Source organism: Hylobates moloch, unplaced genomic scaffold, assembly GCF_009828535.3.
Source record: "Hylobates moloch isolate HMO894 unplaced genomic scaffold, HMol_V3 SCAFFOLD_22, whole genome shotgun sequence".
NCBI lineage: Eukaryota > Metazoa > Chordata > Mammalia > Primates > Hylobatidae > Hylobates > Hylobates moloch.
Window position 1 is genome coordinate 3,809,145 of NW_026652297.1, and position 20,119 is coordinate 3,829,263.

At 54.4% G+C, this 20,119-nt stretch overlaps 2 protein-coding genes across 4 annotated transcripts in view; one reads left to right on the top strand and one right to left on the bottom strand.

Annotated features, from left to right (window-relative positions):
- Positions 1-11,416, top strand: part of COL2A1 (collagen type II alpha 1 chain) — a 31,286-nt gene extending 19,870 nt beyond the window's left edge. The window contains exons 29-54 of the mRNA XM_058433496.1: positions 327-380; positions 734-787; positions 1,032-1,085; positions 1,334-1,378; positions 1,525-1,623; positions 1,862-1,969; positions 2,311-2,364; positions 2,641-2,694; positions 3,077-3,130; positions 3,470-3,523; positions 3,781-3,888; positions 4,371-4,424; positions 4,871-4,924; positions 5,675-5,836; positions 6,035-6,142; positions 6,316-6,423; positions 6,778-6,831; positions 7,004-7,111; positions 7,293-7,346; positions 7,529-7,636; positions 7,881-7,934; positions 8,383-8,490; positions 8,839-9,127; positions 9,582-9,769; positions 10,117-10,359; positions 10,895-11,416. Coding sequence (XP_058289479.1) covers positions 327-380; positions 734-787; positions 1,032-1,085; positions 1,334-1,378; positions 1,525-1,623; positions 1,862-1,969; positions 2,311-2,364; positions 2,641-2,694; positions 3,077-3,130; positions 3,470-3,523; positions 3,781-3,888; positions 4,371-4,424; positions 4,871-4,924; positions 5,675-5,836; positions 6,035-6,142; positions 6,316-6,423; positions 6,778-6,831; positions 7,004-7,111; positions 7,293-7,346; positions 7,529-7,636; positions 7,881-7,934; positions 8,383-8,490; positions 8,839-9,127; positions 9,582-9,769; positions 10,117-10,359; positions 10,895-11,041 — 2,577 coding nt within the window. The 3' untranslated portion in view covers positions 11,042-11,416. The remainder of the gene's footprint in view (positions 1-326; positions 381-733; positions 788-1,031; positions 1,086-1,333; positions 1,379-1,524; positions 1,624-1,861; positions 1,970-2,310; positions 2,365-2,640; positions 2,695-3,076; positions 3,131-3,469; positions 3,524-3,780; positions 3,889-4,370; positions 4,425-4,870; positions 4,925-5,674; positions 5,837-6,034; positions 6,143-6,315; positions 6,424-6,777; positions 6,832-7,003; positions 7,112-7,292; positions 7,347-7,528; positions 7,637-7,880; positions 7,935-8,382; positions 8,491-8,838; positions 9,128-9,581; positions 9,770-10,116; positions 10,360-10,894) is intronic.
- Positions 11,417-14,569: 3,153 nt separating this feature from the next.
- On the bottom strand, positions 14,570-19,512 carry TMEM106C (transmembrane protein 106C). Of its 3 annotated transcripts, none has more exons than XM_032143356.2 (8): positions 19,445-19,512; positions 18,656-18,870; positions 17,723-17,786; positions 17,073-17,232; positions 16,841-16,981; positions 16,338-16,387; positions 15,802-15,855; positions 14,570-14,932 (listed from the first exon to the last, which is right to left on the bottom strand). In XM_032143356.2, the coding sequence occupies exons 2-8, from the start codon at positions 18,840-18,842 to the stop codon at positions 14,836-14,838; spliced, it is 753 nt and encodes a 250-aa protein (XP_031999247.1). In that variant the 5' UTR covers positions 18,843-18,870; positions 19,445-19,512; the 3' UTR covers positions 14,570-14,835. The 3 variants fall into 3 exon arrangements, with proteins under 3 accessions (XP_031999247.1, XP_031999248.1, XP_058289614.1); XM_032143357.2 differs by having other exon boundaries at positions 19,374-19,482; XM_058433631.1 differs by lacking the exon at positions 15,802-15,855 and having other exon boundaries at positions 19,374-19,462.
- Between the last annotated feature and the right edge of the window lie 607 nt (positions 19,513-20,119).

Genomic DNA, 20,119 nt, shown 5'->3' on the forward strand with positions numbered 1-20,119 from the left:
GCATGGTCCCGGGACCCCTCAGTATTGAGTGTTGATCTCTGTGGCTGAGCCCCGTGCTGGCTGGGCCCTTTGGGTGGCTACACAGGGAGACTTCTGTTTGCCATTGGTCAGCAGGCCAGGGAGCTGGGGAAGGCTTCCATGCTGAAAACAGCTAAGAAAAGACGGGGCCTGGGAAGGAAGGGAGGTGAAGGTGTGGAAATGGAGTTCAGCTGGGGTACTGTGGAGGTCTGGAAACTCTGAGCCAGAAGTACCTTTGCCCAATCCTAGGGGGACTGCAAGCAGGAAGAAAAGCGTGTCATTGCATTTTCTTTTTCTCTTCCGTCTAGGGTCTTCCTGGCAAAGATGGTGAGACAGGTGCTGCAGGACCCCCTGGCCCTGCTGTAAGTACCTGCCCAGCCTCCCCAGGTGGCCCTGGGGGCAGGGGCTGGGAGGGGTGGGGGTGGGAGAGCCCATCCATTAATGGAGCTGACAGACGTGAATGTGAGCTGAGCTGGTACACCAGACTCACTCTGAGCTGAGGCAGGGTGTCCCAGGAGGCTGTGTGGACCCACACTGGTGGAGAGGAGTGTGGGTGGCTGATGGGAATGCAGCAGGGAGGCATGCACGCACTGTCTGAGCAGTGCAGGAAGACGCCTGTCCTGGCCACCCTGCTGACCATCCCTGGGCCCTACTAGCTGTGGCTCTCAGGGTCTCTGGACCACTGGCTTAGCTCACCTTTTCTTTTCCACTGCAGGGACCTGCTGGTGAACGAGGCGAGCAGGGTGCTCCTGGGCCATCTGGGTTCCAGGTGGGTGGCTGGACCGGGCTCTCTGTCCAGTCCTTTGCCATACCCAGGCCTCCCTGGGACAGCAGCAGGCACTACCCGTGGAGGGCCCACACCTCTTGCAGGGTGCCAGGCATCGAGCCTTCCCTGCACCCCTGGCTGTCACTGCTGCTGCCTCCTTCCTTTGGGTCTGCCCTATACTGTGCCTCCCTGGAGGCCAGGGCAGCAAACTCACTCCTTTGCTAACACTTGTCGCTTCGGCTTCTAGGGACTTCCTGGCCCTCCTGGTCCCCCAGGTGAAGGTGGAAAACCAGGTGACCAGGTGAGTATGGGGCTCTTTGGACCTGTTTAGATGGGAAGGTCTTTTCTGATGCCTAGGAGGCAAGGGCAAGAGGGCAAGAGGGCATGAGGATCCCTGTGAGGCCTGGGAATGTCCTGGACCCATGTCCCAGCCTCCACAGATGACACAATCCCCCATGGGAGGAGTGATATTCAGCCCCGCTGTGGAGGATTGTTCAGGGGTCTGTGACATGAAGCCTTCACTCTCACACATCTTTCTTTGTTCTCCAGGGTGTTCCTGGTGAAGCTGGAGCCCCTGGCCTCGTGGGTCCCAGGGTGAGTGTCCTGTTGGCCACTGCGGGCGGCCTCCTTGGGCCTGCCCTGGGTCCTAGGCTCCTGCTCCTTTCCCCACCTCCCTGCTTCTCCCTGGACCTTCTCCCCCACTGCTGTTGGTTGATCACTTCTTGGTGTCTCTGCTGCAGGGTGAACGAGGTTTCCCAGGTGAACGTGGCTCTCCCGGTGCCCAGGGCCTCCAGGGTCCCCGTGGCCTCCCCGGCACTCCTGGCACTGATGGTCCCAAAGTAAGTGAGGCTGCATCCTGTAGGGGTCTTCTTGGCAGCCTGGGAGTCCCACTGAGCAGGGAGAAGGGGAGCAGGCTCAGGAGGAATGAAGAACAGAAGTGGGGGGAGCTGGCAAGGAGGTCTACACGGGAGGAAGGGAAGGAAGAGGGGTTTGGGGCCCTGGGTACCCAGGCTCTGTGAACAGGGGTTCAGGGAGAGGTGCTGTCCACTACAGACTCCCTCTTACCTACCCCCGCAGGGTGCATCTGGCCCAGCAGGCCCCCCTGGGGCTCAGGGCCCTCCAGGTCTTCAGGGAATGCCTGGCGAGAGGGGAGCAGCTGGTATCGCTGGGCCCAAAGGCGACAGGGTAAGTACTGGGGTTCCAGCCTCTCACCAAAGCTGTGGCTTTGCCACATTCCTGCCCCTTGTGATCCCTTCCGTTCCCTCGTGGCACCTGGTGATGAGGGTTTCTGTTAGCCCTTTTTGAGGAGCTTAAAGACTCCTTTCCAAAGCTCCCTGCCTTTTAGTGACATCCTCTCCCCTGTTCCTTCATCTCGTCCCTGCCGCTCCTCACCCACCCTGAGACCACAGCAAATCCCTCTTGGGCAGGGACTGGGCTTTCCCTAGCACCCCAGCCTGGGTGGGACTGAGCAAACCATTGGGGTCCTGGGGTGCCCGGCTGAGGCGGCTGGTTTTCTCTTCCCTTAGGGTGACGTTGGGGAGAAAGGCCCCGAGGGAGCCCCTGGAAAGGATGGTGGACGGGTAAGTGAATGCGGCTGCCGGACTGCTGGGCACTGGGATCCTAGACCTGCACCCAGGAGAGCGGGAGAGGGGGTTGGGCAGTCTGCCAGTGGGGTCCCTGGTCCTGTCTCTGTCGGGGCTGGGCAACTGCAGGGACTTCTCTGTTAAACTGGGGCCAGAGGGTAAGTGGGAGCCCTGGAGGCGGTGGGAGCGCGCACCAAGGTTGGCTTGATGCTGGGCCGCACGTGCTCGGCCGGCTCGGCCTGCCTCCCTCACCTCTGCCTGCTCTCCCCATAGGGCCTGACAGGTCCCATTGGCCCCCCAGGCCCGGCTGGTGCTAACGGCGAGAAGGTGAGTCCCGGCTCCCTTCCTCTCCATGCCTTGCCTCCCTGTCACGCCTCCTTCTTATCTCCTGCCAAAGGCGGTTCTGTCTTGTCCTCACTCACCACTGTCACCCTCCACCGGGGCTGTGAGGAGTGAAGAGGAGGTCTTCTCAGAAGTGAAGCCACTGGCAGTGTTCCCTGTCGGGTGGGGCAACTGGGCTGGGGTTAAACGCGCATTCAGCAGAGGCCCTCGAGAGGGTGCGGGTGTGGGCTGCACAGTAACACAGGCTGTGCCAGGGGGACCTGGAGCCCTCTTCCCACGAGCAAGGCCCCCCGAATGCACTTTGCCCTCTCCCACTCTGCCTCCCCACCTTCTCACCCCTGGCTCTTCCTCCCTTTCCCGCCCTCAGGGAGAAGTTGGACCTCCTGGTCCTGCAGGAAGTGCTGGTGCTCGTGGCGCTCCGGTGAGTGTCTGCCCCTCTGAGCCTGGCTCTGCCCGAGGCCCCTGGGAACCAGAGAGCCAGGGAGCCAGCGGGGGCCCTCATGCTGCCTGGTGGGCCTGCGTGCCGCCAGGCACTCGTTCCCTCCCTGCCCACTAGGTCTAGGGTGGGAGGAGAGATGGGAAGGGAAGGGTGAGGGCTTTGGGGTTAACAGCCTCTGCCTGCGTTCAGGACTAAGGCTGCTTTCAGATGCCCGTCTCTGGGGAACAGGAGGCTGGGCAGGGCCCAAGGGGCTCTTGGAGGGGAGCAGAAGCAGGTCAGGCAGCGGGGTCTGACCTCTCGCCATGCCCCCTTCTCTCACAGGGTGAACGTGGAGAGACTGGGCCCCCCGGACCAGCGGGATTTGCTGGGCCTCCTGTGAGTATCTCTGTCCATCCTCCTGGGTCCCTCCACTCAGGCCAGTCCCACATCCAGCATCCTCGGGCATTGGAGCTTGTCGGGGAGAGAAATGGATGCTCCTCTCCTCTCCTTTCCCACCTCCATACTAATAGAACCATCATGTCCAGACCAGGGTGGACACACATGCAGATACTCACAGAGTCTCCCGCTCTTCTGGAAGAGCTCCAGGGTTTTGGCCTGCCCCTCACTCACGCGCTTCCTCCCTCCTATTATAGGGTGCTGATGGCCAGCCTGGGGCCAAGGGTGAGCAAGGAGAGGCCGGCCAGAAAGGCGACGCTGGTGCCCCTGGTCCTCAGGGCCCCTCTGGAGCGCCTGGGCCTCAGGTGGGTAACACGGCACTCCAAGAATTGTTCCCTCAAGGAAGGGCTCCTGGGGTGCAGATAGGGAGGCCCCAGCAGGCTGCACAGAGGATGGTTCGCAGGCCTGGGAACACCCCCATGTCGGTAGAAGGAGCTTCCATGTGGCATGTGGGCTGTGTGGGTGGGGTGTAGGGACTGACAGAGTACAGGCTGGCCACAGCCAGCCACAACCAAGCTGCTGGTCTCCTGGGGCGGTGGCAGGAATTGCTTCCCGGGAGGCCAGACCCCAGACCGGTTCTGTGGTTGCCTGACCGGCTTCTCCTAGAACACAAGTCTCCTGCGGCAGAGGGGACAGGCCTGCCTGGGGCAGCCTCTTCAGGCTGGGTTTTTAGTGCCAAGAAAGCTGCATCTTTGAAAACCTCAGGGGTCCATTGTTGGGGCCCAGACAGAAGCCCACCGTCTTCCCTGGGCCACTGGGCCTCACTGTCTCCCTCTTTCCTTCCCAGGGTCCTACTGGAGTGACTGGTCCTAAAGGAGCCCGAGGTGCCCAAGGCCCCCCGGTGAGTGAGGCCTCTCCCACCCCACCCTGCACCTCACAAGGAGGGCCCGGCCCCAGAGGCTCCCATGGCGGGGGGTGTTCTGGGATGCCCCCGACTCTTTTCCCAGCCCTGCGTTGGTCCCCAGCCTAAGCCCACCCACAGCCAGGTGGGAGAGAGGGCGCCTGTGGGCTGGGTGCACTGTGGTCCCGGATTCCCCAGCCCGAGGCTTGCCCCTCGTTCAGCTCCCTGAAGCGCTGACTGCGGAAGCCGGAGGCAGGGAAACAGCCTGTGCCTGCTTCTATGGCCAGGCCCGGGGGCCCTTTCTCCCCCCCTGGCTCCCCCTTGCTGCTTTGCAGCCCCTCGCCCTTTCCATACCAGGCTCTGAGACCACCCCCGCCCCCCGCCCATTTTAGTCTCAAACCTCCTGAGGGCTTGAGGTTCTCAGGGGCTCTCCTCTCCCCACACAGGGAGCCACTGGATTCCCTGGAGCTGCTGGCCGCGTTGGACCCCCAGGCTCCAATGTAAGTGAGGCTCCTGGCATGAGAGGCACAGGCAGGCGTGGAATAGCCTGGCCCAGCACCCACAGGGTCTGGAGAGCTCCGGGCCACCCTCCACTCCTCTGAGTCCGTTCCCGCCCCCTGGAGGAGTAGCTAACTGATCATGGGGACCTATCCCCTGAGGGTGGCTGGGGGCAGGGTTGTGGCCCTGCTGTTAGCCATGGGTGGCTGCCCTGCTGGCTCGGTGGGCAGGACAGGGCTGCCACGATTACCTTCATCCTGGACAGACGTTTCTTGAGCATGTTCTGTGCACTTGCCTGTGTGCTTCAAAGCAAGTCCGCGTGTCCTGGGTCGCTGTCGGGGAGTTTGCAAGGAGGGAGTGGTGGTGATGAACTCACTGGGTTACCAGCGCCATAGGCAGAGGGAGCGAGTGCTGGGGGCAAGCTCAGGGGTCAGAGGGGCAGGGCTGGAGCAGCTCCTGAGGAAGGGGGATTGAGGACAAAGGGAGGAGGGAGGAGGGATTCCAAGTAGACGGGAGAAAGCAAAGCGAGCAGGGGCTGGAGAAGCCGGGGCTGGCTGCCCAGAGCTGTCTCACATGGTGAGAAGGTTGCAGAGGTAGATTGGGGTTGGGGGGTTAAGCTGCCTGCCCTTAAGTGTGGGGAGGTAGAGAGGCCCCCAGAGAGGAAACTGCTGTCACTGAGGCCACAGTGACTTTGGCAGCCTGGACGAGGAAGGGTGAGATGAGTCCTCACTTCCCGCATTTTCTCCTTCTAGGGCAACCCTGGACCCCCTGGTCCCCCTGGTCCTTCTGGAAAAGATGGTCCCAAAGGTGCTCGAGGAGACAGCGGCCCCCCTGGCCGAGCTGGTGAACCCGGCCTCCAAGGTCCTGCTGGACCCCCTGGCGAGAAGGGAGAGCCTGGAGATGACGGTCCCTCTGTAAGTCCCTCACCAGGCCCATGCCAAGGTCCCTGGGAGCAGGGTCGTGAGTGGCTTCTGAGCTCACAGAGCATGGGGTAGGAGGGAGCAGGGGCCGTGGGGATGCCAGGGAGCGGGGCTGCACAGACAGAGCTGTGCTGAGAGGGCAGAAGAGGCCGGGCCACTGTCAGTTCTCATCTCCCTCCTCTCCTCTCTCAGGGTGCCGAAGGTCCACCAGGTCCCCAGGGGCTGGCTGGTCAGAGAGGCATCGTCGGTCTGCCTGGGCAGCGTGGTGAGAGAGGATTCCCGGGCTTGCCCGGCCCATCGGTGAGTGTGGGGTGCCCCTCCCTCCATCCAAGCTGGGCCCTGCCTGCCAAGGCTTCTACCTCCCTCAGCACCCTCAGGACTGTCCCTTGTCTGCCCTCTCCCTGAAGGGTCAGTGGGCCCTGGGCAGGGGTGCTTACCATGTGCACTCATCATCCTTGTCTCTGTCCCTCCAGGGTGAGCCCGGCAAGCAGGGCGCTCCTGGGGCATCTGGAGACAGAGGTCCTCCTGGCCCCGTGGGTCCTCCTGGCCTGACTGGTCCTGCAGGTGAACCTGGACGAGAGGTGAGCAGTGGGACCTCCTGGGGTGGCCCTGACTGGGGAGAGGGGCCCTGTGAGTCTCTGTGCTGGGCCAGCCAGGACAAGTCCCAGGCAGCGCCCTGGAGAAGGGGGTGGCAGCGTTGGCCGACAGGCCTGAGAGCCTAGGTGCAATGGGAAGGTTGTGGGGGAGAGAGACGGGCATAGAGACCAAGAGCTGCTTCCGGAAGGAGGAGGGAAACTTGGTGAGAAGTTTTGGCTTCGAAGTGTGAGTGAGTTGGGCAGAAGAGAGAGGCCTGGGCTTCTGAGGGAGCCTGGGCGAGCAGAGGGAGAGACGGGCAGGAAGCAGCTCTAAATGCATTCTTGTTTCACTTTGTCCAGGGAAGCCCAGGTGCTGATGGCCCCCCTGGCAGAGATGGCGCGGCTGGAGTCAAGGTGAGTGTCTGGTGTCTATGTGTGCGGTGGGATGGGGAGGACATTGCCTTGGGCCTGACAGGTCAGCTGGGGGTGGCAGGTTGGAATCAGTCTCATCTCAGCCTAGAAGGACCTTCTGTTCCTGTCTCTTCTGGAACATTCTTCTCTGAGCCTGAGACCTCTCTCCCGACAGGGTGATCGTGGTGAGACTGGTGCTGTGGGAGCTCCTGGAGCCCCTGGGCCCCCTGGCTCTCCTGGCCCCGCTGGTCCAACTGGCAAGCAGGGAGACAGAGGAGAAGCTGTAAGTATCCTGAATGCAGCCAAAGCCGCCTTCCCCTGCGCGGTGGGGCTGAGGCAGTCCCTGGGTTTAGGCGGTCTCTGGACTATGGAGTGGTGACCTCAGTGCCCAGCCAGAGGCAGATGCAGAGGGGGCCCCCACCTGTCCTGGCTTTTCTCTGACGCTGCGCTCACTCTCTCCTCAGGGTGCACAAGGCCCCATGGGACCCTCAGGACCAGCTGGAGCCCGGGGAATCCAGGTGAGTGTCCAAGTGTCCTGCACTGAGTCCCCACCAGGGATAGGCCGGGAGGGCAGCCGGCCCCCAGGTGGTTCCCGGGCCTCCAGCCCTGTGGTTCCGGGGATTCCTCAGCTTGGGTGGGACAGGAGGGGGCTCCTGTCCTGGCCCTGACCTGACTCAATCTGTGTCTGTCTTGTTCCCAGGGTCCTCAAGGCCCCCGAGGTGACAAAGGAGAGGCTGGAGAGCCTGGCGAGAGAGGCCTGAAGGGACACCGTGGCTTCACTGGTCTGCAGGGTCTGCCCGGCCCTCCTGTGAGTGTCACTGCCTGCGTGGGACTTCCCAAGGCCTCCTGCCACTCAGAGCCCACTTGAGCTCCCTGTGCTGCCAGGACAGCTTGGGATCACCCTAAGCAGTTTCTAGGACTTCCTCAGGGCTGGAGGGAGGAGGAAGTGGAAAGGGAATGGGGCTGGGACATAAAGCTGCTCCCCCAGCTCCCAGAATATAGATAGATATGTCTATGCTGACTGCGGCCTTTTGCCTTTTCCTTCTACACAGGGTCCTTCTGGAGACCAAGGTGCTTCTGGTCCTGCTGGTCCTTCTGGCCCTAGAGTAAGTGACATGGAGTTGGAAGATGGAGGGGGCCCTCCAGAGGGTGCGGGCCTGTGTTCCCGTGGGGAGGGAAATGCTGCTGCTTCTGGGGAAGCTGTGGGCTCAGGGGTCCTCACTCAGTAATGGGGGCAGGACTGGCTCATGTGCCTATGGCCAGAAAAGCGCCTGAGGCCACAATGGCTGTAAGAAAAACATGAAGCAGCTCTCGCTGTCAGATAGGCCCCTGGTAACGGCATTTTACAAAGAGGAGCTTAGGTGGGTAGGCAAGCCATGGAGCTAACCTGCTGGTTCTTGGCCAAATAGAGACCGACTTAGGGTTCCATGACTGAAATGTGAAGAACTGGGGGCGGAGTGGCTGGTGCTATCAGGACAGCCACCTACCCAGCCCCAGCGACTCCCCAGCCTTCCCTGTGGTGACCACTCTTTCCTCACGACCTCTCTCTCGTAGGGTCCTCCTGGCCCCGTCGGTCCCTCTGGCAAAGATGGTGCTAATGGAATCCCTGGCCCCATTGGGCCTCCTGGTCCCCGTGGACGATCAGGCGAAACCGGCCCTGCTGTAAGCGTCCTGACTCCTTCCCTGCTGTCGAGGTGTCCCTCCCATCCGGGAGGCTCGAGCTCTTTTTTGCTCAGGGCCCCTTTTAGGGCATCAGCCTGCAGCTAACAGTGATGGCGTCCTTTATCCTGAGGTCTCCTCAGAGGTTCACAGGGCCCATGATCAGTGCTGGGAAAGTGAAGAGACGGGCTAAGGAAGAAATAAACATGGTGCTGTGGTTTCCTTGGTCCTGGCCTGCTACACCTCTGCCCCACCCACGGGGCTGGGAAGAGGGACACTCTAGCAAATGGGGATGGACACGGAGGGGCACTTTCCCACAATCTTGGCTGATCTCTCTGTTTCCTGCTGCAGGGTCCTCCTGGAAGTCCTGGACCCCCTGGTCCTCCAGGTCCCCCTGGCCCTGGCATCGACATGTCCGCCTTTGCTGGCCTAGGCCCGAGAGAGAAGGGCCCGGACCCCCTGCAGTACATGCGGGCCGACCAGGCAGCCGGTGGCCTGAGACAGCATGACGCCGAGGTGGATGCCACACTCAAGTCCCTCAACAACCAGATTGAGAGTATTCGCAGCCCCGAGGGCTCCCGCAAGAACCCTGCTCGCACCTGCAGAGACCTGAAACTCTGCCACCCTGAGTGGAAGAGTGGTAAGCCTGGAGAACAGGATCCCCTGCCCCGGGAAGCAGGGAGTCATCCCTTAGGCCCAGCAGCAAGGGAGGAGATGCCCCCTAGTACAGGGCAGAGCTGGGCCTGGAAGGTTCTGCCAGAGGATTCCTCTCTTATTTCACAGCAGAGAAGCTGCAGCCCTGGCCCCTGTCCTGCCATGGCTACCTGGCCGAGGTGACCTCAGGGTGGACTCCATCCACCAGCTGGGCACTGCTCCTGCCCTCTTCGCATGTGTCCTTCCCTAGGGCTGGCCTTAGTTCCTGCAGATCTCCCTGCCCCTGGATCCTCCCGGGTCCGCCTCCTTTCAGGCCACGTGTGAACCTCATCCCTTGTCTCTGTAGGCCTCTCTGTCTCTTTCGGTCAGGCCTGGACCTCTCAAGCTTTTGTATCCGTGCCTGTCTGAGCCCCCATGGGTGCTGCCTCTTCCCCCTGCAGGAGACTACTGGATTGACCCCAACCAAGGCTGCACCTTGGACGCCATGAAGGTTTTCTGCAACATGGAGACTGGCGAGACTTGCGTCTACCCCAACCCAGCAAACGTTCCCAAGAAGAACTGGTGGAGCAGCAAGAGCAAGGAGAAGAAACATATCTGGTTTGGAGAGACCATCAATGGTGGCTTCCATGTGAGTACCTGGGTGCCCTAGATGATGAGCAGAGATGGCTCCTCAAACTCTTTCTTTTCTTTCTCCCTGGAAGCTTTTAGCACCTTCCCCATATTTTCCTCCAGTTTTCTGTTGGGCTTGAGAGGAGGGAAAAAGGAGGAAGAGTATTTTTTTTTTTCCCACGTGGAGGTGGGAAAAGAGGTCCCCTGAGCTTGCTCCACTCCTGGAAGCAAAAATGTCCAACTAGACCCCTGCTGCCCCAGCACCCTTGAAGTCCTTGAACCGTGAGCTCTTGGCAGCCCCTACAGCCCCTGGTCCCATTGAACGCCAGCTCCCAGGCCTCACACTGCCGCTCTCTGCCCCAACAGTTCAGCTATGGAGATGACAACCTGGCTCCCAACACTGCCAACGTCCAGATGACCTTCCTACGCCTGCTGTCCACGGAAGGCTCCCAGAACATCACCTACCACTGCAGGAACAGCATTGCCTACCTGGACGAAGCAGCCGGCAACCTCAAGAAGGCCCTGCTCATCCAGGGCTCCAACGACGTGGAGATCCGGGCAGAGGGCAATAGCAGGTTCACGTACACTGCCCTGAAGGATGGCTGCACGGTGAGTGGGGCTGCCAGAGAGAAGAGCTGCCTGTGCCCAAACTGCCTGGAGCAGGGCTGAGGGTTGGCCCGCAGCAGCTGTCAGGTCCTAAAGTGACAGGATCATCAGAGGCATGAGTTTGAGGGTCATGTAGAGAAGATAGGCTGAGTGACAGGTGAGAGAGAGGCACATATCGTTCCATCTTCTCCATTCCCCTGGCTCAGGGGAATAAAACCCTACCTGGAACCCAGTGACTGTTGTAGAAGTGTTCTCGCAATGTGTACGGGGTGAAGAAGCGGTCACAGGTTGGGAGCTCACTGCGGGGAGTGGGGAAGGAGGGGAAGGGCAGGGTGGAGGAGGGCCCTGCCGCTGAGGATAGGAGTTGAGGTGGAGAGGCCTTCGGCAAGCCAAGAAGAGGTCTCGGGAGCCCCCTCGGTGTGGTTCAGCCTTGTGGGCGCTGATGCTCGCCAGTTTGTTCAGTGTTGGGCTTCTGGGCAGCTGGAACTGGGTAGCAAGGCATCTACTGAACAGAGCCTCCTCCTTTTTTCTCCCCTAGAAACACACCGGTAAGTGGGGCAAGACTGTCATCGAGTACCGGTCACAGAAGACCTCACGCCTCCCCATCATTGACATTGCACCCATGGACATAGGAGGGCCCGAGCAGGAATTCGGTGTGGACATAGGGCCGGTCTGCTTCTTGTAAAAACCTGAACCCAGAAACAACACAATCCGTTGCAAACCCAAAGGACCCAAGTACTTTCCAATCTCAGTCACTCTAGGACTCTGCACTGAATGGCTGACCTGACCTGATGTCCATTCATCCCACCCTCTCACAGTTCGGACTTTTCTCCCCTCTCTTTCTAAGAGACCTGAACTGGGCAGACTGCAAAATAAAATCTCGGTGTTCTATTTATTTATTGTCTTCCTGTAAGACCTTCGGGTCAAGGCAGAGGCAGGAAACTAACTGGTGTGAGTCAAATGCCCCCTGAGTGACTGCCCCCAGCCCAGGCCAGAAGACCTCCCTTCAGGTGCCGGGCGCAGGAACTGTGTGTGTCCTACACAATGGTGCTATTCTGTGTCAAACACCTCTGTATTTTTTAAAACATCAATTGATATTAAAAATGAAAAGATTATTGGAAAGTACATATTGACTTGTGGTTTGTTCTTTAGTTTGTTTTCCATTAACCCTCCACTCTGTAGGCGTGCCCAAATAGCAGTCCTAAGGACCTCTTGTGTTGATTTTTCAACCTAGAGCAAGGACACTGAAGCCACACCGCCAGGGTTAGCAGCCTCACACAAACATGAACTTGCCTCTCTGGTAAACGTTGGCACTATGTGGAACCCACTGTGGAACAGGACCAGAGACCAACATTTGGGAAGGGAGGTATGCCAGAGGGAGGGCATTGCTCTTGAAGGTAAACACTGAACACAGCTCTATGACACATTAGTGCCCTGCCAGCTTAGGGTGTAAGACCACATGCGGGCTGCATCCTGCTGGATCGGAGACGTGGGAGACACTCCCTCGAGAAAGGGAGAAGATAGGGGAGTAAATCCCGCAGGGGCCCGTGGTTAAGTGCACACGATCAATCTGAGTGGTCTATTTGTGTCCCGCTATAAGACTTTTGGTTGTAGGTCAAGGAGAGGTGGAAATGTGACCTGGCCCACTCATATTCCTCTTTCCTGCCCCCGCCACTCCAGCCCCCATTCTTCACTCCCTGGGCCTGCACTTAAAATTTCCACGGACTCTGAACACCAGGCTTAAGAATGGACTGCTTCCCATTTCTTCCTGCTCTTGGGTGTCCCTTGCCTTTCAATGACCTGGACAGGTGGCAACAATGAGCAAGTTGTCCCCTTCTCCACGGTGATGGGAACGCATGAAGTGGGCGGGAGACTCCAAATCAGAGGGCAGTAGCATTTTGTGAAGTAAATTTCCAAATATTTGGCACAGCTGATAAAACAGAGAGCTACCCCTTTCTCTGTCCCTTTCTCCCGTCCCTGCCCCTGCTTCCTCCAGGTTAAGGTTGACAGCTTTTCTATTAAATAGTAAAAATAAATGAGACACTTGTGTTGGATTTGTATGTATTAATACTCAATTTATGATATAAATTATCACCAGATAATAATATATGCCTATATATTATTATACAATATAAATAATATATACCCATATATTATTATACAATATAAATAATATATACCTATATATTATTATACAATATAAATAATATATACCCATATATTATTATACAATATAAATAATATATACTTATATATTATTATACAATATAAATAATATATACCTATATATTATTATACAATATACCTAGGGTTGCAGAATAGTTGGTGGAGATAAACTGTGGCCTATATAAGGCCTGGTGAGCATAAAAGATTTGTGATGGTGTTTTAAACTCTAGCTATGACTCTGGACAAAATGCATTAGAAATTGCAATCCTAGGCATACAGCAGGTACTCAATAAATACTTTCTAGAATGAGTAAATAAATGGAGATTTCTGTACGCAAAAACTCTTCAACCAGGTGATCCAGTACAAGTAGTTTGAGATAAGAAAGAGGTCACAGTACAGGCCAAGCCAGAAACTACAGAGAAGAGAGAGCTAGCAAAGCCTCTCTCCAAGAAACACACTCTGAAAACTTCAATCCATCGGGAACACAACGGTGATGACAATGACACCAAAGCTAGCCACTTCCTCTTTCTATGCTGGGGTGCTGAGAGAATATTCCAGGTATTTGTTCAAGAACTGACAGACACTACAATAAAGCTCTGCAGAACATCCCAAAGTGCAGTTTGGGATGCCAATAACGTAAACAGATACGGAAATTGATAGTATTATAACATCAGATTCATTGCTGTAGGTTTTAGCAACGTAAGTGCTCTCATTCTAATATCATAACTGGATTTTAAGATAATATCAAAAGCAAGAAATGTTACTAAGGCACACGGTCACAAAAAAAAAAATGTTTCAAAACTGAAGTACCAGTATGAGTATCTTTTTCAAACTCCCACGAAAAATCTGCTACCCAGGCTATTTGGAAAACAGGAAAACTAAAGAGCAAATGTAGCAACGTGAACATCTTCATGTGTTTAGGGCATGTTCTGATTAGGGCAACATTCTCGGAAATGGTGCACATTTGCTTCCGTGTAAGTGGTGATGTCCTGTCATCAATCCACATCAGTCATCACTGTCATGTACATGTGTCACTACATGATCCAGGGCAACACCAAAACGTAACCCTCAGCTTCTGGGTTCCTCCGTTGTGGTTGAAGTCAGCCCAACAGTCATGAAATTTAGCTTTAGTTTGAAGATTCGAGACTATACAGATCATTAAGCAAATACTGAAAACCAAGCTATGGGAATGGAGACAAAAACTAATATACAACCCCAGCCACCACCTGTTGTTCTTAGGGATTCAGGAGGTCCCAGTGCTATGGGAAGAGCTGACTTCTCACACCTGACTACTCAAGCTTCTTAACTAGATTCTCTGCCGTCCTGGGGCTGTAGCCTAACCTCTGGTGGCACAGCAGGTGGAGATGACCCAAGAAACTTACAACCTCAAACCAGGATGTCTTATTCAAGACTAAATTCCAACCTCCACGGGGCACTGAGTGCTCTGTCCTGGAAGGGAACAGGGTAGCCCCCTGCCGCAAGAGGCAGATGGAGGAAAATGAGGCTGCTTGCTGTGAAAGGAACTCATGGGAACGGGAGTACAATCAGGGTGCGGTCTCTTTCCTCCTATTCCATCCTGACCCACTTGGAAGGGAACTCTTCTACGGTTCCCCCAGAGATCCCTACAAAACACCCAGGCAATCAGAGGAAACACAGATGAATCAAAAGCAGGGTTTGTTTTTCTATCAAATCCCCAATCCGTGTTCCAGCCAATGGATGAAGGGTGAATCAAGCCCCACGTAGACTCTTGGTAAAAACAATTCTAACTTCCTAAAAAAAAAAAAAGCCAACACACTTTTTTCTTTCTTTTCGAAAAGCTCCCAGGCCTTTGGGAACAGCTGAAACAAATTCACATCCTGAATAGGTCTGTTTTCTCTTAGGTATTTGGATGGTCCCTCTCTGCTGCCACTTCTGCACAGATGAGGCACTGATAATGGCCTGCAGCTCACTCACAATCCTAGCTCCACATCACTCCACGGTTTGATAACCTAGAACCACGTTATGATCTCCATTTATAATGCCCTAAGAACAGCTGAAAAGATCCGTATTAAATTCTGCAAACCTTTATTGAGTGCCAACTATTTGCTGGGCACAGGCTAGGCACTGAGCAGTGATTCTGCTGGTTCTGAGAAACATAAATGGTACCATAGGGAGGTGTTTCCTCCTAAGTGGCAGGAGGATGTTTGCTGGGAGTTAAGCGAACCAATTCCTCCTCTGCTGACACCATGTGGGGGTAGGTACAGAACTCAGGCCTTGGGAACAGATGCTGTGCTCTATTCTACAGGCACTGTGTGGAAGAACCAATAGCAGTTGTTAAATAGCTGTGGAATTTCCTCCACAATCCACATAGTGATGTGTCTCCAAGGAGCTCTGGGTCATGAGGCCAATGTATGAAATCTTCACTGAAGTTCTAGGAAAAAGAAAACCAAGAAGAACTGATTATGTTTGGGGGATGAAATAAGCCAGAAAAATGTCCCAGGAAATTTTTTGCAAGTTCAGGGAACAATACCCATGGGCCCCAGGCACATATCCTCATGGTTGTGTAACCAGGAGGCCAGAAGATCTTTCCACTTTCACAGAGATACTGTGCCAGGAGGTGGCCTTCCAAACAAGGGTTCTCAATCGAGAATGATTTTACCCCACAGGAGACTTCTGGCAATGCCTGAAGACATTCTGGGTTGTCACAACTAAGGGATGGAGGGTTTACTACTGGGATCTAGTGGGTAGAGACCAGGAATACTGTTAAACATCCTATAATGCACAGAACAGCCCCTACGACAAAGGTCTGGCCCAAAATGTTCACAGTGCCAAGGCTGAGAAACTCTGCTGTAACCCCTCATATTTCATGTCTGCAGCAGAGTCTTGTCACTTGCCAATTTAACAGTCACGGTTCCAGAAACAACCCTAAAGGTCCATGCCATGTGGTGATTTGTGTGGCTAGAGAGGAAGTCTGGTCAAATGCCCAGTGCTTAACATCTTGAGAAAGCTTTTCTGTTCATGACTGTCTCATTAGGATTCTGAGGGGATCATGTGTTTCGTTAAACTAGACCCATTTTATGGAGAAAATGTTTGACTGCTCAGGGTGACTGGTGATTTGTGAAGGGCACGTGGACACTGCGTTTAGAGAACACAAAGGGTCTACTGTATCAGTGCCCGTGAGGCACAGGGCGTCCCCTCGGGCTAGGTGCCTCTGCCCTGTGGTCACACAGGGGCCTCCTGAGCAAAGGTGGTAGGCTCACATGGCCGGACAGGCCGTCGGGATAGGGAAGAGAGACGCACCGCATGAAGATCACTATGTTGTGAACCAGGATATCAGGTACCGTGCAGAAGAAGCTACCAAACAGCAAATATGGAAATAGTCAGTTTTTTTTGTTGCTTTTTTGAAAAGCCTCAGCAGAAGAGTGCAGAGTTACACTGTCCTGTTTGGGGTGCCCCCTCCCCCTTCCGACCTAAGTGCTGCCAAGGCTCGTCAGCTCTCAGTCCCTGCCATGTCGTTTTCATCCTCCCACAGCGTCATACAACTTTCTGTTTTTTCAAACCCATCACATAAGTGCTGGAGCTTGCTAACGTTTTTAGTGGCTTAATGTTCTCTTTTAGAAATTCCAGCACTTCCGTCACATATCCAATAATACATTCTTCAAATACACACATAATAATAATAATACATTCTTCAAATAAATCTCAAGACATCCAAAGCCAGGGAACCTATAGGCCAAACGCTGAGATCTAAGGCAGGGCCAGGCCCCAATCAATGGAGTATGACTTTGCATCCCTTTCCTCCAGCAGAGAGCACACACAGAGAACAGTGTCCTTACTACACATAGGAAAACGGTCCTCCCATCTCGGCCTTCCCGGTAAAATTCACCTGAAAATAAGATACCAGAGTCGGTCTGTGGCCAAGCAGGCTTGACACAGAACAGTATTATTATTAGCAATCCAAAGACCTTGGGTCATTCTTCCATCACATACAAAATACTTCCCTGAGATTGTCCCTAATATAGTCTATGAGCCTCTAACTGATACTGCCAACCTCTTCCCTTTTGAGAGGCCAATAGACCTCAGGCTATAACACTGCTGCTTCTTATTTTGTAGCAAATCTTTTTCTCTTACAAATTATTCTGCTCCCCAAATGCTTAAATGCTAGCTGCTTTTTCTCACAATTATTTATAATTACAGGGCCCATCAGGTCTTCCTCATCACCAGTTCCTACAAGTAGAAATGAGGAGACAAAAAGAAAAGTGACACAGCTATGGCATTCCTACAGCCCCCTACTCTTCTCTTAGGCCTGTGGGGCAAGGTTCCTAAAAGAACAGCGTACCAGTTGCTCACTCCGAGGTGGAATACGGGAGACGTTAGTAGTCACATATGTACCGACCACTGTGTTCATGTACTGAATCTGGCTGGACAGGCTGGTCACTGCCACCGGGTAGAAGTTGGAGTTCCTGATTTTCAGGGTGGCCTATATCAGGGCAAGTCAGGAAACAAGTGTAAGTGTCCTGGGTCCTAGCCTGGCAGGTGCACAACCCAGGGAATGAGACCCTAAGGCTTACCATGATGGTGAGAATTACAAGGGAGTCTTGCTTATTAAATGTGACTTTCACCACTTTGATGCCATCATCATCCACAAGGACTGAATGCGGAAACAGGAAGAAAACCACCAAACCAGATGCCAGGAGACAAAGCAGGATGGACAGGAGGACATATTGCTTACTGCAAATGACACAGCACATGACCGACCCAGGCAGTCAGATATCAAGGTTCAATGTGTCAAGATTAAACACAAAACCAGGAAAAAGAAGGGAGTGAAAGGGAAGTTCCAAGAGCCAGGAACCATAAACCAGTCAAGAAGCAGTGAAGCACAAGAAACCTTTTAAAACTCCTTTAAACACTGTTTGCACTCTGGGAAGAAAAGCTGAAGAAAGGAGCTACGTGGACAGAACAGTCCCACACCTCCCAGAACACCCCACTTTCCCAATTTCTTCTAATTTCATTCCTTGACCTTCAAAGCATTTCCAGCTTCAAGTTTCTTTTCCCAGATTGTGATGGGGGCAGATATACGTTGCTTGGGCAAACGGTTATAAGGAAAATGGGGAACTTATAAGAACATATGTAGTTTTCAAAGAATTAACTGGCATTCATACATACAGAAAGAGATTAGGGACAGAAGTAGGTATTAACAGGTGAGAGGCAGGTAACTCACGTTCGCTGAGGGCGCAATCTCTGATCACTGTGTGGGATCAAAGCCACCAACTCATTTACTTGCTCTAGAAAAGAGCCAAACAATTATTTTGTAAATCCCATGTGTTGGCAGTACTTTCCTTCACGTCTCACTTGAGCCTGCCACAACAAATGTTCTTCTGGAATGAGACATTTTAAAAAATACTAGTGAAATTCACATGTTGGGTCTAATGAACAAGAAACAAGAGAGTGCCACAAATTATAAAACATCTATCAGTGCTGCCAGGGTAGTGACGTGGAAGTTGAAAACCTGGGATCCTGTTCTGGCTTTACTACATGGGCTTGGCAGAGTCACTGAATCTCTCAAGGCCATGGTTTCCTCGCCTTTCATAGGAAAGCTTTGGAGTAAATGATTTCTAAGGTTCTCACCAGCTCTAAATTTCTGTGACTCTCCAGCTAAACTGTTAAAGACTTTCTGAGGGCCAATTTGTTAATAGCAGTAGATGATGCTGTACCAAGGCTAAGTATTTGTCTCTCTCTCCTGACCTGATATATTTTTCTGACCTTAGGCTGTTAAGGATTAGCTATCCATTGCCTTGAAAAGCAGCTTCCAAGATGGTTCCCCCGCAAAGCTGTCCCAATTCTTGTGAGTGACAGAGATAAAGAAATGTGCCTGTCAACAAATCCCACAACATAGAGCGAACTGAATGCTCCAAACCTCAGGAAAAGAACAAGAGTGGAGGTGAAGAAAAGAAGAAAGGGTTGGAAAAATAAGCAGAGGAAGAGAAGTTGTGGAACTGCCCAAGTGTATTAAGTCAGTTGAGCTGGCTCCTGTCCAGGGCACTGTCTCTGACTATTAAGGTATTACTGCCCAGAAGAAAAGTTGTCTGGGCAGAAAGGAGAACTCCGAGGGTACCTTGGGATTCTCATCAGGGAATCATCCCCCCATGATCACCTGTTGGAATGTAGCCTGTCCCCTGGCACGTGAGACAGGTGATGCTATCTCTCCCGGTGAATTCCACATATGGGAACTGAGCAATGGCTTCTTCCTGCTCCCGTGCAGCCAGCAAACCATCCCTGTCATCTTCTTGCTTTCGCCTGCAGGAGGAGGGGCGAGCAGCAGCGGAATGCTGAGACCCCATGGCCGTGATATGCCACTGGTGTCATGTCCTAAGATGAAAAGAGGGAGTGCACGTTAGCGGCCCCAGTGAATCACGACAGAAATCGCTTGTTTCTACAAGAAAATTAAAAACGCAAAAATGACAAGTTGCCGCCCTGAGTGTGGTCCCAACACCTGTGCGATTTCTATCGGTACCCTCATTTTGTAGTACTGCTCCCCACTCCCCTCTTACCCGCCACACACAGCCGGCGGGGGTGGGGAGGAGGAACGGGGCCTGCCTTTCACGCACCTGCCTGGATCCTCACCGCCCTGGGACTTGGGGCACCCCCGCTCCCACCTGGTCCAGCCTCGCCCCTTCCTCTTCACTATTTGTAAGCTCTGTGCCCTCCTCGAGCAACAAACAGGCACCAAATTGATAACGGGCCTTAACGATTCCCATTCCTCTCCACCCCCTAGCCCCAGGAGGCGGGCTCAGGTCACGCCCCCTGGCAAAAAGCGACGCTCTGAGCCCACCAAAGTGGCCCAGGCAGGAGCGAACGCCAGCGTCCCAGACCTGCAGGGCACGAACTCCCGGCAGCTCCTCTCCGGCCGCTCCCCCGACCACCTGCCAGCTTGAGGACTTACCAGCCACTTCGGTCGGCGGAGCGGCACGCACTCAGCGCGCAGGCGCCAAATACCAGGCCCGCGCGGGGAAAAGCCGGCGCGCGCTCGCGCGTGCGCTCTTCGCGGCTCCGGAGGCCTTCCCAATATCGCAGCTGTCTAGCTCCCTCGGTTCCGGTAGAGGGCGGCAGAGAGCGCCGGGGAGCCGCGACCCTTGCTGTAGGGCCGAGGTAGTCCGCGGAGTACGGACGATGCTCTGCAGTTCGCTAGATAGGCTGGGAAAGGCTCCAGTCAAGTTTCCCGAGCAAAACACTTACTGCTGCGAGAGGAGGAAGGTGCTGCCGGCTACCAAAGCCATTCTGAAATATTCTTTATAGCACAGGAGCTGTGTAGTCGCTGAGGGTACACACATGCAGAGCATCCAGAGAAACTGCCTTTGCTAAAATTGTGAGAAAATTATGACAGTGCAAGAGATCTGACTTACCCACTTCCGTCTTGCTTCTAACCTCCGAACTGCCCTTGTTCATTCCTGGGCATACTCCGAACTAACTCTGGGAGGAATTTAGTTTACAGTTGAACTTCGAAGCAAAGATAACAGCCCTTTCCCAAAACAAACCCCCTTCTTGCCTGGGGACCAGACTGCCTTTTTAAGACCAACAAATTAGCCACAAGATTAGAAATTATGGTTTAGGAGTCATC